The sequence below is a fragment of the Polypterus senegalus genome, chromosome 10 (assembly GCF_016835505.1).
Source record: "Polypterus senegalus isolate Bchr_013 chromosome 10, ASM1683550v1, whole genome shotgun sequence".
Classification (NCBI taxonomy): domain Eukaryota; kingdom Metazoa; phylum Chordata; class Cladistia; order Polypteriformes; family Polypteridae; genus Polypterus; species Polypterus senegalus.
In genome coordinates, this window is record NC_053163.1 from 63419009 (window position 1) to 63433239 (window position 14231).

General features: G+C 38.2%; 1 protein-coding gene across 1 annotated transcript; it reads right to left on the bottom strand.

Annotated features, from left to right (window-relative positions):
* Positions 1-2940: 2940 nt before the first annotated feature.
* Positions 2941-4959, bottom strand: LOC120537147 (BTB/POZ domain-containing protein KCTD12-like). Its single transcript, XM_039765851.1, has 2 exons — positions 4911-4959; positions 2941-4805 (listed from the first exon to the last, which is right to left on the bottom strand). The coding sequence occupies exon 2, from the start codon at positions 4040-4042 to the stop codon at positions 3185-3187; it is 858 nt and encodes a 285-aa protein (XP_039621785.1). The 5' UTR covers positions 4043-4805; positions 4911-4959; the 3' UTR covers positions 2941-3184.
* Between the last annotated feature and the right edge of the window lie 9272 nt (positions 4960-14231).

The window sequence follows — 14231 nt, forward strand, 5'->3', positions numbered from 1 at the left end:
TAATTCTGTGATCTAATGAATTTCATAACTCCTGCATTTAACTGAACTCCATACTGATTCAAGGTTAGACATACAGTATTGTGCTTTTTACAAAACAGATGAAAAACTGTGTTGCTTTCTTTTCAGCATCAATGTTCCAAATTGTTTTTGTCTTAAGTAAACAATTAAAATATTGATTAGCTCAGAAAAAAATTAAATACACTTGACACATGTAAAAGTATATTTTTAGGCAAAAAGGTATTTAAAAAAAAATGTACACAATTATTGCCAATTGCCTGTGCTGTAGAACTGATTTTAAAAGCATATAACCAAAAAAAAAAAAACACAATTCTATGGTCTAAAAGTCACAGCAATTATTAATATCTACGATAAATTTCTCACTATGGCTTAATTTTCAAATCACAGATTAAATATAGTTAGTCAACTGTGACTAGTTTAAGATTCTGGCTAAAATTAAAATCAGTGAAATAATTAAGTATTTTGTTAGAGATGTATCTTTCTTTGAACTAGTTTTATTAATATTTAAAAAACATACAATATAAGACATACTGTAAATTCAGTGCATTCTACTAATTAAATATCAATTTCAAAAACTTGGCTTTAAAGTTACAATGGATAAAATGTTTTTGTGTATCTCAGTCTCATTCAATTGTGAACAGACAGTGTGCTTTAGTGGCTAAGGCACTGGAGTTTAAACTACAAGGTTGCAGTTATATCCCTACCTCCAATTCACAGTGTGACCATAGGTGAGACACTTAACCCACTTGTGTTATGTTTTCCAAATATGTCCTCAAGTGTACTGTAGATGAGGTATGGGGTATTCACTGTTGAAATTATTTTACATAAAAATAATAAATGGAAGCAACACAGATGTGCCTGCCTGCCTTACAAACTGCATGTTTTAAAAGCAATTAACATCCTCAAAAGCTAAGTTTATTTTGGGAACCATTTCATTGTGTAACCATATGGCTTTTCGTTGAACACATTGCCACCATCCATGTGGATACTGAATTTTGCTGTAGAAAGAGGCCACTTCCTTGTGTAATGCAAAATATAAATTGTGTTTTTTCTGCTACCCACTTTGTGCACTGCTAATTTCAGAGATGTAGTTGGTTATAAGTATAATTTAATAACTGCTATTTGGTCTGATTTTTTTCATATGCAAATCAATAGTTCCGTTATCTATTTGTTTTCTACAGTCCTGAGTACTTTTTTTTTTTCTTGGCAATGTACTGTATATGAAAAATGTGTACATAACACATAAATTAATTCAGTTAGAATGTCACTTAACATAACACTGAAAGAACCAACTTTTCATTATCTGTATAGAAATTAAAAAGGAAGGAAGTCAATAATTCTAAAACATACAGTAATTTTACATATTTAAACATGTAACTTAATGATTTCAAAAATCATATAAAAACACATTGTTCCAAAAATAAACATAACTTGTAATACAGTAAATTCTAACTATTGACCATTTTAAAAATATATATATATATATATATTAAAAAACAAACTTTCCATGAGCAAATGGTAAAAATACAGCTACAGGTTGCTCTGGAATAGCCATAATGTCACATAATAAAAATATATTTAAAATGTGCTATTGAATACAGCACTTTCAAACAGATCATTTGTGCTAATATGCTTGCGCAGGAACAGTAAATGAGGTTTTTACAAGAGCATATTCTTTACTTAATAAGGTAACTTTTACTGTTAGTATATTTTGACATTAATCAAAACTGTTCATATGCTACATCTTAACATGTCTTTAAACTATTTCCATTTTAAACATGGCCATTAGAAATACACAGGTGATAAATCACCGCTATCTTTTGCATGTTGTACAAGATTAGATAAGAGAACATCACATGCTATTTATGTCTTCATTCCTTTAGCTTATGAGGTGAAGAGGATAAATCTGTTTAAGATTAGACTTAAATAGCATGGTGAACTAAATTAAAACACACATTTTAAGGTGAATCAGACAAAAGTGAAGAATGCTTAATTCTGTTTTTCAGTTATCATAGCATTACCAGGTCTTTATAAATTGACTAACAGTTTGGATTACATTTTTCAAAATGTAATAAACTCAATAATGTTAGATTTCTTTGCAGCAGATGTTATTCTTTACATATTTTCAGTTCAATTTGTTAAACGAAATCTGGACTTACAAGTGTGAAAATTACAATTCATTTTTGTAATTTAAACATAACAGCTTTGACACCTTTTTTAGCTTTTTAATATATATGAAAAGTCACTATATAGATAGATAGATAGATAGATAGATAGATAGATAGATAGATAGATAGATAGATAGATAGAAAATGAGTAAAATGTTTGTAGAAATATTTTCTTTTGCAAAATTGTCTACACAAATGTGCATTGCTGGCACTGCAAACACTTAACAGGTATTTTCATGGCAGATTATGACAAAAAATTGATGTGTCACAATTACCACAAAATATATGACTTATACCATGTAGTTGGTTCTTGCTTACTTTATGACAGGATGGCAAGATCTAATCAATAATTCTTCACATTTGTCACTAACATGCAATTTTAAAAGGAGTCCTTAACATTCTGTATTCGTAATGGCTTTTAGAGGTTTGCCTACAATTGTCACCTTATATTTTGATCATCTGTATTTCAACCTTTTTGATACCCTTAGTTATAAAAATACAAGATGGTGATTTATTTATCTGCACTTCAAAAGCTGAGTGGTCAGGTTTTTACATAGGTATAATTAAATGTCAAAATATGTACAAGATAATTGCCTTTAGTGTTTGCTGCACTGAAAAAGGTCAGAGGTGAAGACAATACTGGGAAATATGTATGAACAGTCTTTTTTAACTTATCCTCATATCTACAAACATCTTTTATAGCATATATATATATATATATATATATATATATATATATATATATATATATATATATATATATATATATTATAGCATAAAAGAGTCACTTTAAATTCTCTTCACAGGATAGAAGAAGCAGCAGCTGGTCAGTAGTTAGATGGCTGCCAGCAGAGCAAGCTGAGTTTAAGCAGAAGGGTACCACATGGGACTCTGGGATACACAAGGGTAAATGTTCTACTTCTAATGCAATGAAACCACCACAGTAACCACGAAAATCAAGACGGGGTGGGTTGGGTTGGGAAATACAATATTTGTGCTCACTCACGGTAGAAAACATATTCGGTGTAACTGGTCCAGATTTTGTCATCAGTTTGATCATGGGCAAAAGCACAAGTGCCCGTGGAGTTGCAGGCGACCATATGGAAACCAGCATCAGCTAGCTTGTCAAAGGCTTGCTCCAAGAAGGTGAATTTTAGGTAGTAACGGGAAGTATACCTCTCAGGTGGGCGATCTGGGTCACGGCTTTCATTCAAGGTATCGCCAAAAACTTCTTTAGCTAGAGAGGTTTTGCCACAAACCATGATCCGGGCTACACGTCTGAATTTTGCATCAGTCTGACTGTCACGCCCCAAAGTATAGGAGCCACGGTACCCAATAGTGATGAAGCCGGAACGTCGTGATTCAGAACCAACTCCTGGTGTTAAACTTGAACATGCCATGGAACCCAATGATGCAATGTTCCTAGCTGTATCTGCATTGGGTGAAGACTCTTCTGGGTCACTTTGACAGGCATCATCACCAATGGAGTTTTGCTTACTTATTTTAGGGGTAAGCATTTTCACCAGCTCTGGCAGTATAAAATATTCAGCTTCTCTCTGCAAACGACTGCGTTCAGGAAAGTGATCAGGGAGCACCAACTGCTGGTCCCGCATGTAATCTAGAATGTAACGGAACAAGAATCCATCTCGGTCCACAAAGAAACGGCCTTTTGAGTCCCTAGCAAGAGTCTTGATGTTCTTTCGGCTAAACATCTCCCAAAGCAGGGAGTCTGGAACACTTGTAAGAGTGGAGTAACGAGTAATGTACACTTGCCCACCGACATTTAATTCAATTATTTCAGGAAAACCAGATTCTTCTCCTGGCAGGCCACAACTGGCATTATCTGGTAGTGCCATTTTGACTTCACTTTAAAAGAGCAGCTAGGGTTATGTTAAGAAAGCACCTCCAGTATCTCTGACAATATGTTGAAATGAAAACAACAGCAGATAAATTTACCAAGAAAATGACAGTATGAAGTGAAAAAAGAAAATATCCACAATTTTAGCCTACTGGCTGCAAAACAAAATACATGATTAAAAAAAGCAAGTTAAAAAAAAAACCTTTATGTTCGTCATTTTAAATGCCTTGCGGATGAAGGGATAGACAAAGTCACACCTCCTCCCAAATTTAAGATATTACTTTTAGACTTCAGCAGATACGCCTGCTTTCACTGCAGGAAAACTTCAAGCTGAACAAATATCGAGTGTTTTTTTTTTTTTCTCACCTGTAATTTATATGTTCATTTAATAAAGGAATTTACGTTTGTGCAAAAGATCAATTAAAATCCATGTAAAATCTCCCTTTTCTCACAGTATACTGTACTGAGTATTAATGCAAAAAGCCAAAAAAACACATAAAACCTTCCACAGAAGAATATCCTCCTTTTCTGTATGAAAAAAGAAAACACCGCAAATAAAAAAAATGAAACTGCAAAAAATTCTTCCGGCACAGTTCAACGAATACCAGCCTCGAGCAGAAAATGAAACCTGCGAAACAAGGCTGGTACAAAATGTGAAAGGAGACCCACCACCCCCTCCTTCCACTTCTGTAGTCCTCGGATTTCTTTAGCTTTGGGAGCAAAAAGACGAATCCTTTTCATAAAATAATTCACCCTCAGCCCTGAAAAAAATACATAAAAAGAAGAACAAACATTTTCAAAATCAATTGTTAATATTCTTTAAGAGACGATAAGTGCGCTATTTTCCTTTCTTTCAGCGGCTTTACCTCGCAGGTTGCTCTTTCCCTGAGCTCTCCTCTGTTTTCTGCTCAGCTGGGCACTGGAGGGATTTTACACTTCTTATGATCGCTCAACTCCGCCCCCTCACGGCCTCCTAATGACGTCACGTGGCAGCCGTCGCCCGCCTTGACAGACACACACTTGGCTCACAGGAGAAACAGAAGGGGCACATGTTCTTCTGATAGCGGAGCTATATAAGCATTCCCGAAAAAAAGAAAGAAAAAAGAAAGCTAAATTTTGTCATTTCAGGTGCGAGTATGCGGTGATAGTATTTTTTTCCTTCTTATTATTGAGGTAGACACTTAGGTCCCTTGTAGCGACAATTACATTTGACTTCTTAAATGGTTTCACTCTTAATTTCTGCCAGCCATTTACTTATGAGCTGTGAAGAAAATCCTTTTTAATCGATTATGATGGGAAAAAAACAAAAAAAACTTTTCTGTTCGAACGAGTCCAACCAGTAGTTATTACATTCTATAAAGGTTTACATTAATAGAAATTGTTATTGTTATTATTAACAAAAACAGTATTACAATGATAACATATAAAATGTATGACTAGATCATGGAATGCAAATGCAATTTGCTAAACTTTTATTAAAACGAGTAAGTATTGATAAATTGAACTCTTAAACACAATACTGCAAGGCACATAAAAGCCTGTTACAATCTAAATATCACTAATGAAAGAAATCATGTACTGCATTATTCTTATTCTTGTTTTTGCGTGGGTAATGCCTAAAGCTGGCTAAGAATGACCACATTTTCATAAGGTGATAAAGTGTTGTTTATTCTGAAATGCATGAGTAGTACATATATAACCGTCAGTAGAAAGTGATGTATTAAACTGACACTCCTGATGAAGGTATAAAATCTGAAATGTTGTTTCCTGATGTTTTTATCTATATAAATGTTAATAACTTTACCGTTTTTGTACAAAAAAATGTGCTTTGTGGAATATCCAAAATACTTACAATAATGCTGATTATACTAAAAGGTATCAAGAGCGGCGTTTGTGGGTGGTAAGTGGGGCGTCCGCCCCAGGCCCCGCGCCTAAGGGGGCTCCGCTTTTGAGGTCCGCGTGTCCCGCTCGAGCGGATTTGTATGTTAACATTATTTGTATTAAATTTGCGCGCAAGTTTATACAGTCCACACATACCGGTAACTGCGTTTGACGTAACTGGCCCCGCGTGGGGTTGGTCAGCCCCAGGCCCCTTACACCCTAAGGGTACCTCTGGCGTAAATTATGTATAAAACAAGATGGCATGCTATAAGAGACTATAAGAGTGATAAAACGCTGTTGCCCCAGCAGAAAGCTACAGCAGTTTGGAGGGAGCGTTACATCTAGATATCCCTTTGTTATTTTAAACCTGCAACCCCAAGCAGCAGTCTTTCTTTTTTTTTTTTTTTTTAGTTCTTTCTTTTTTACTTTAGTGTTATTTATTAAAAATCGTTTAAGTGTAAGATGGCTCAAGGCAAAACAGAAATATTGTGATTAAAGGCTTTTATCAGAGAAGAGTAATAATAAAAAAAATAAAAAGAAAAGTATATACACCAAATTTGATTTGGATTGTTTTTTCGTGTTATTACAGTGGCCTCTACTGGTTATTTTCAATAGAAAACAAGTAAAGTACCCAGTGTGAAAAGATTAACTTAAAAAGACAGCTTTGATCTAGAATGGTGAATAATAATGATATAGTTACATTTCAGAGTTAGTGTGTAAATTAAACAAGTTAGGCAATATACACATTGCGTGACATTCAGGTGCTTTAGGAGAATAAGTTAACTGATATGAAAGGTGGAGTATTTCACATTTTATTTATCAGTTGTTATATTTTTAAGAAAAAGATATGTAACAACAATTCATATTCAAAAGTAACAGCGCTAGGTAAAAGCAATTACACATTCTTTTTAATAGCTCTTTACATTGTTAAAAACGGAGAACAAACAGGCTTATGGTGGCTCAATAGCTTTCATAAACAACAGATTGCAATTCAAGTGTTGTGAAAATGTCATCGATTGATGTATGTAAGAGGTAGAGGACCTGTGACTAACTGTTGTTCAATTTTTGAAACATTTTTCAAAGTATGCGCAATTGAGTACTATGTAACAATTACCATTTGAAAAATATCTATTAATATAAAATAACCACTAGCATAAAATGTGTATCAGTATTAGCCTATGAAAGGAGAAAAGCAACTGAAATAAGTTTCTAGTTACCAATATTAGTTGAAACATAGTAATTCGTTAAAATTATATAAATAATAAGTTGGAAAGGAACTGAATTAATGCGAATGGACAAGAAGTTCAGGGGCTTGCCCAGGTTTTCCATGTATAAATGGAACTGAAAGACCAGGGGCTTAAGCCATTGATAATTCCCACCTCCTGAAGCCACTGTCCACGTCTAAGCCCGTCTTATGTTTGTATCATTTAGGGCGGCTGCCCCTTTCCTGTAATATTAATAAGTTCAATCAGCATTTAGCCACAGGTTGATAACTTCGGCTATTCACAATAATAATTTGCAGATAATATTGTTAAATAAATTCAGTCGTATATATATATATACAGTATATATATGCTTGTATATTTGCCTTCTACTTTCATTTATTTCCAGAGAACTGACTTTTTTGTGCTTTGTTAACTTAACCTAAAGCAGCAGGAGAAGGGCGATGCTGCAGAAGCTGTTTGCTTGCGTAGGCACGCTTTGCCTGGCGTTGGGCATCCAAGCAGCTGTCAAACGAGTTAAAGAGGAAAATATACAGAATATACAAGTTCAAACAACCGTTTTCTAGGTAAAATCGAAACAGCAGACTAATTCTTATAAGTATCACAGATATTTTCTCCGTTTAAAGTATCTGTTTGCAAATTCACCAAATCTAATCAATTGGAAATGTTTAAATTTTAAAACTTCCTTCATTGTGATATTTTTACTTTTTCTTGCTAAAACTGAACCGTCTAGACAGATTTCTTTAAAGATTAAGTGTGCACACCTCAACAAAACTGGTGAACTATGAGCCTAGTTGTTTAATGCAGACAGACTTACAGACAGACTTTTGCACAGATGGACTTTTGTGTAGATGCTGCCTTCATGCATTATACGCAAACGGGCATTAAACAAAATATACATTTTAAATATCTGGTCAACCTTTCTTTAAACTGTAACCCACGTGCAATATTTGTTTTTATGACACATAAAACTGCGATCCAGAAGTTACTATTTTATGTTGCTTATATTTTTATGCAATGTGATATTTCGGAAAAAAGTGATGAGAAAATAAATAAAAACATAACAATCTAATGAAACATGCACCTTTTCATCACTATATAAACTTCAATATAAGGAGTGAGAAAGGTGTCACTCTCTATTGGGAGATACCTTTCTGGAGCACAGGGCTATTCCTAAGGAAATTATGAAGAACTCCAAATGCCACACAGTATACTCTTCTCTTTTTAGAGGGGAGGCCTAAGAATATCCAGAGGAAGACACTCTCAGCTGAGCTGATGGTAATGCATAAGTGTTTGCCCATTCCATGAAAGTAACTACTATAGTGTGAACTCCTCCTCCTGGTCAGCAATATAAAAGGAAATCAGCACAATATATTAGAAGTTCCAAAATTATACTTTACTCTATTATTTAGAATGGAGAATACTCTTAAATAGTGCATTTTGTGTTCTTTGTATGGACTAACTGATGCAAAATGTTGTGATACAATTGTTGACAAAGTCAAAAGGGAGTATCACTCTTATTCCTTATGTAACTACATTGGTTTCCTATAAAGTCAAAGTCAAAGCGAACTTTATTGTTATCTCAACCATATACAAGTATACAGATAGACGAAATTGCGATGCTCAGGGTCCACAGTGTAATAACATGAAGTGGTTAATAATAAATTGAAAATAGAATTAAAATTTAAATTTAAAATTAAAACACAAACAAGGCAAGATGTGCAAAGACAAGACAAAGAAGTAGCAGCAATATTGATGTGTAGCAAGCAATATGAACATTGATGCAATGTATGGTATTTGCAATCTAGATGCATAAATATAGTCAATAGATATATAATGTAATAAATAAATAATAAAACAAAGATATAGATAATACAGAAATTCTCAATGTATGATAATAGTTGCATAAGACATGTGTAAACAATGACAGGTCAGAATGTTTCACAGCAGAAGGATATCAAGTGTGTCAAAATACTTAAAGGTCAGTAAAAGATTTTCAGTTCTTTTCTACATGCACACTAGTCTTTGCAGGAAAGTGTTTTTAGAGGTGGTTGAGGCAGTGTGGAAGATCCCAGGGGGCAGCATGGTGTTAAGGAGTCTGACAGCTTGGGGATAAAAACTATCCTGCAGCCTGGCAGATCTGGCTTTGATGCTGCAGTATCTTCTCTTGGATGGCAGAAGTGTGAAAAGTCCATGTGAGTGGTGTAAGGGGTCCTGCACAATGTTGCAGGCCTTGTGGACACTGCATTTGTAAAATATGTCCTGTAGTGAAGGGAGAGGCACCCCAATAATGTTCTCTGCTGTCTTCACTATCCTTTGCAGCCGCTTGCGGTCGGATATGTTGCATTTGCCATACCAGACAGTGATGCAGCTGATCAGAACACTCTCAATGGTGCCTGTGTAGGACATGGGTGAGGATGGAAGGGGGAAGACTTGCTCGCTTCAGCCACCTCAGGAAGTTTAGTCTCTGCTGGGCTTTCTTGATTAGTGATGAGGTGTTATGTGTTCACGTAAGTTCCTCAGTTATGTGCACACTGAGGAACCTGGTACTCCTAACAGTCTCCACATCTAAACCATTGATGCTGAGTGGGATGTGGGCAGGATGTGATTTTCTGAAGTCCATGATTATCTCTTTTGTCTTGTAAACATTGAGAGATAGATTGTTGTCTTCACAACATGCAGACAGCTGTTCCACCTCATCTATGTATGCTGTTTCATCATCCCTGCTTATCAGTCCCAGCACTGTCATATCATCCTCAAACTTGATGATGCGGTTGGTTTTGTGCGTGTCTGTGCAGTCATGAATCAGCAGGGTGAAGAGCAGTGGACTAAGCGCATAGCACTGCGGCGCTCCAGTGCTCAGTGTGATGATGCTGGAAGTGTTGCAGCCCATCCAAACTGACTGGGGCCTCTCTGTCAAGAACTCCGGGATCCAGTTGCAGAGGGTGGTGTTCAGGCCCAACCTGCTCAGTTTTACAACCAGATTTTGAGGGATGATTGTGTTGAAGGAGGAGCTAAAGTCTATGAATAGCATCCTGACATATGTGTCTTTTTATCCAGATGTGTCAGGGAGAGGTGAAGGGCAGAGCATATGGCATCCTCAGTTGACCTGTTTGAGCGGTATGCAAACTGAAGAGGGTCAAGGGAGGCAGCGAGATTAGTCTTTGTGTGACATGAGTAACCTTTCGAAGCACTTCGTGATGATTGGTGTGAGTGCAACTGGTCAGTAGTCATTCAAGCATGTCACTGATGACTTCTTCGGCACTGGTATGATGGTGGTGGACTTGAAGCATGCTGGGAATGACAACTGGCTCAGAGATGTGTTGAAGATGTCTGTGAGGACACCAGCCAGTTGACTGGCACATTCTTTGAGCACACGACCAGGTATGTTGTCAAGTCCTGCAGCCTTGTGTGGATTGACTCTGGATAGAGTCCTCTTCATGTCAGTTATGGAGAAACAGAGTACCTGGTTAGTGGAGGGAGGTGTTGCTTTTCTTGCAGGCTCTTTGTTCTGTGCCTCAAACCATGCAAAGAAGTTGTTCAGCTCATCCGGTAGGGAGTCATCACCATCGCTGCTGTGTGGGTTGGGCTTGTAGTTTGTAATTGTCTGAATGACCTGCTACATATGATGTGTATCTCTGGTGCTGCTGAAGTGTTTGTTAATCCTCTGCGCGTATGCCCACTTAACTCTCCTTATAGCGCTAGACAGGTTGGCTCTGGCCACCCTGAGGACGGCCTTGTCTCCAGATCTGAAGGCTGTGTTTCTGATCTTGAGCAGCGTGTGCACTTCTCTTATCATCCAGGGTTTTTGATTGGCTCTTGTGGTAACACCCTTGGTAACAGTAAAATCCTCTATGCATTTGGAGATGTGGGCAGTCACCGAGTCTGTGTACTCCCCCTGATTGATGGAGTCACCATCCACAGCAGCCTCCCTGAAAATGTCCCAGTCTGTCAATTTGAAGCAGTCTTGGAGAGCTGAAACAGCACCAACCTGCCACACTCTGATGTTCTTGCTGGCTGGTTTAGTGCACTTCAGCATGGTCTTGTATGCAGGAATCATAAACACGCTGATATGGTCTGAATAGCCAAGGTGGGGGCGGGGTAGGGCCTTGTAGGCATCAGGAGTGCTCGTGTAAACATTGTCCAGACAGCTTCCCCCTGTAGTAGCAAAGTTCACATTCTGGAAGAATTTTGGGAGAACTGAGTTCAAATTGGCATGATTGTAGTCTCCAGCAATAATGAAAAATGCCTCGGGGTGTGTTGTTTGCAGTTTGCTGATGAGCTCGTACACGCAACTGTATTCCCTCAGCAGATAGAAAGGCCGGCACCTTACCGATAAAATCTCTATCAGTGGGGAACAGTGTTGCGTAACTGAGGCAGTGTTCGTACACCTCTCTCTGTTGACATAAACATACAGTCACCCCCCCCCATGGGTCTTAACGGACAAAGCGGTGTCTCTGTCCGCTCGGAAGATGGTCAGTCTGTCTAGCTGGATGGCTGAGTCTGCAATGTTTTCCTGGAGCCATGTCTCAGTGAAAATAAAGATGCAACAGCCTCTTATTTTCCACTGCTTGGCCCGCTGCAGCTTTATGTAATCCAGCTTGTTGTCTAGCGATTGGACGTTCACAAGCAGAATGGATGCTATCGCAGGTCTGGTGGGGTTAGTATTTAGCCTTGTGTTAACACCACTGCGTTTCCCTCGTTTCTGCTTCCGATCACTGTGCTTACGTTTCCGCCAGCTCAGCTTCTCAGGCTGCCGAAGTAAGCAAAGGCTGCAGAGCGTCTCTGTCACCTCGCTGGATATTTCGGCACAGTTTCTTTGGAAATCAAATATAAGCTTTATTAATGACTTCAATATGCTTTCATTAGTTTATATGTCTCTCTATGATTTAGCTCCTGAATATAATAGAAATTGTTTACCCCTATATCAGCCCGAAGGAATTTCTTTATTCCAGATGTGCTTCATTTTCTCTAGTATCCTCTACTCTTAGAATATACTTTTTAAATTTCATTTAACATATACTGTTATTGTTTGAATTTTTATGATCTGGACCAAAGATATCAGGAGTGCCAAAACACCCCTTTCCAACGACCTCATGACCTCCCATGCTCTCCCAATCTGTCTAGTGACTTCAAAGGAAGAGTCACCAGAGACACGAATGTCACTGCTGAGGTAAGTAAACCCCTCGACAAGGTCAACACTCTCTCTACAGACAGACACAATGCTGATGGCTGTGCCAAAGAGGTCACTAAATACTTGGATGTTGGTTTTTATCCAGGACATTCGCAAGCCCAGATACTCAGACTCCTTGCTCAGTCTCTTGAGAGCCCCAATCAGATCCTCCATTGACTCTGTAAAGATCACAACATCGTCAGTAAAGTCAAGATTAGTGAATCTTTCTTCATCAACAGATGCCCCACAGCCACTGGACTCCACGACTCTGCTACACACCCAGTCCATGCAAGCATTTAACCGAGTAGGAGCACACCCCTCACGAACATTACCTGCATTGTGAGAGAGCGTCAGTTATGGCACTACAGCCATGTGTCACAACTCCCCGATGGTGATCCAGCTCGCAGGATCCTCACTGTTGTGGAAAAATCCTCACAGACAAAGGGATAATGCACAAACTCCACACAGACAGTGCATGAGCTTTGATTTAAACCCATGACTGAAGATGTGAGGCAGCAGCACTAATCACTGCACCATAAAATTATGTGCCACAATACTTAGTGGAATAGAATGAATTTTCATTGGTGGGCAAAAAGTGTGACCTGTTTGTCTGTTCATCTATTTAGACAACCTTTTAACTCCAGTTTAACTTTTGTAATACATATAGAGGAGGAGGCTGGAAGCACACCCACCATACGACAAACCACCTTGACTGGGACCAAAGTGCAATGGGTGACACCTCAGCACCACAGTGGAACAATGTGAGGTTTTTTATGGTGGCTGAAGTGCTGATCCTGCTACCACCCCCAATTTGTAAGTTGGAGGACATGCATGCATTGCTGGTTGCAGATTAACATTATACCCAGGACGAAGCAATTAAAAGTTAAGGGCCTTGCTCAATGGAGTAGAGTCACTTCTAGCGTTTATAGGATTCAAACTGGCAACCTTCTGATTATCGATACAGATCCCTAGCCTCAAAGTCACTACTCCATCTTAATATCTCCATGCATATATACATATATGTATATATTGTGTTGGATGGCGGCCGGCACCATTACGCGGCCAGATGCCTCTGTAATGGAAGGACAGGAAGAGATGACTTATGAAGGGCACGATCTCCCCCAAACTGTTAATTGGCAGCACCCCTGGATTGCAACGACACCTCAGATTTCCACAGGGCTGTATGGGAATTGCTATTTGTTGTCACAAGTCAATTGGGTTCTGTGGATGCCACCAGGGGGAGCTGTGGGAGCCGCATAGCCCTATCTTATCTATCGTAGCCCTATTCCACAACACCTGGGAGTAATTCCAGACCTCTCTAATAAGCCACCTAGAATTCTCCCAGGTGCAGCTTGAAAGGGGCCAGCTGCCTCACAGAGACAAGCCAGAGTTGGGAGGAAGAGGCATGAAGTTTGCCTGTGGAAGAGTGAAGGCAACTTAAAGAGAAAGAAAAGGGGAAGAAGAGTGTTGTGCTGCATTGTGTCATTTGCACTAGTTGTACTGTGCATTCCTCTGGGGAGTGAGAGTGCTTCTCCACTTATAAATAAACGTTTTTGAGCAGAGACTTGTGACTGTTGTGTTGTGTGTTTGGGGAGCTGTGTGCCCCCAGGTCATTACAATATATGTATATATGTATATATTGTCGTGTATAAAAAGACTTCCACAATGGACAAAGAGTTGGGGACTGTCCCCATATAATGTCCAACAGACAAAGTAAAGAAATTAATGCAAAAATAGCAATCAATGTACTTTTTAACAGCAATTGACAACAGAAAATACAGTCATGGCATTTTTATAATGTAGTAAAATGGCAGTTGGAAATGATGTGGCAGGAGATGATGTTGCAACTGCAAGATGGATGTGACATCATCAAAAGGAGACCGGAAGTGATGATATGGCATAAGTGACGT

What these genes read in the sequence shown, in the direction of transcription:
- LOC120537147 (XM_039765851.1), bottom strand. Translation starts at nt 4,042, where the DNA reads ATGGCACTACCAGATAATGCCAGTTGTGGCCTGCCAGGAGAAGAATCT.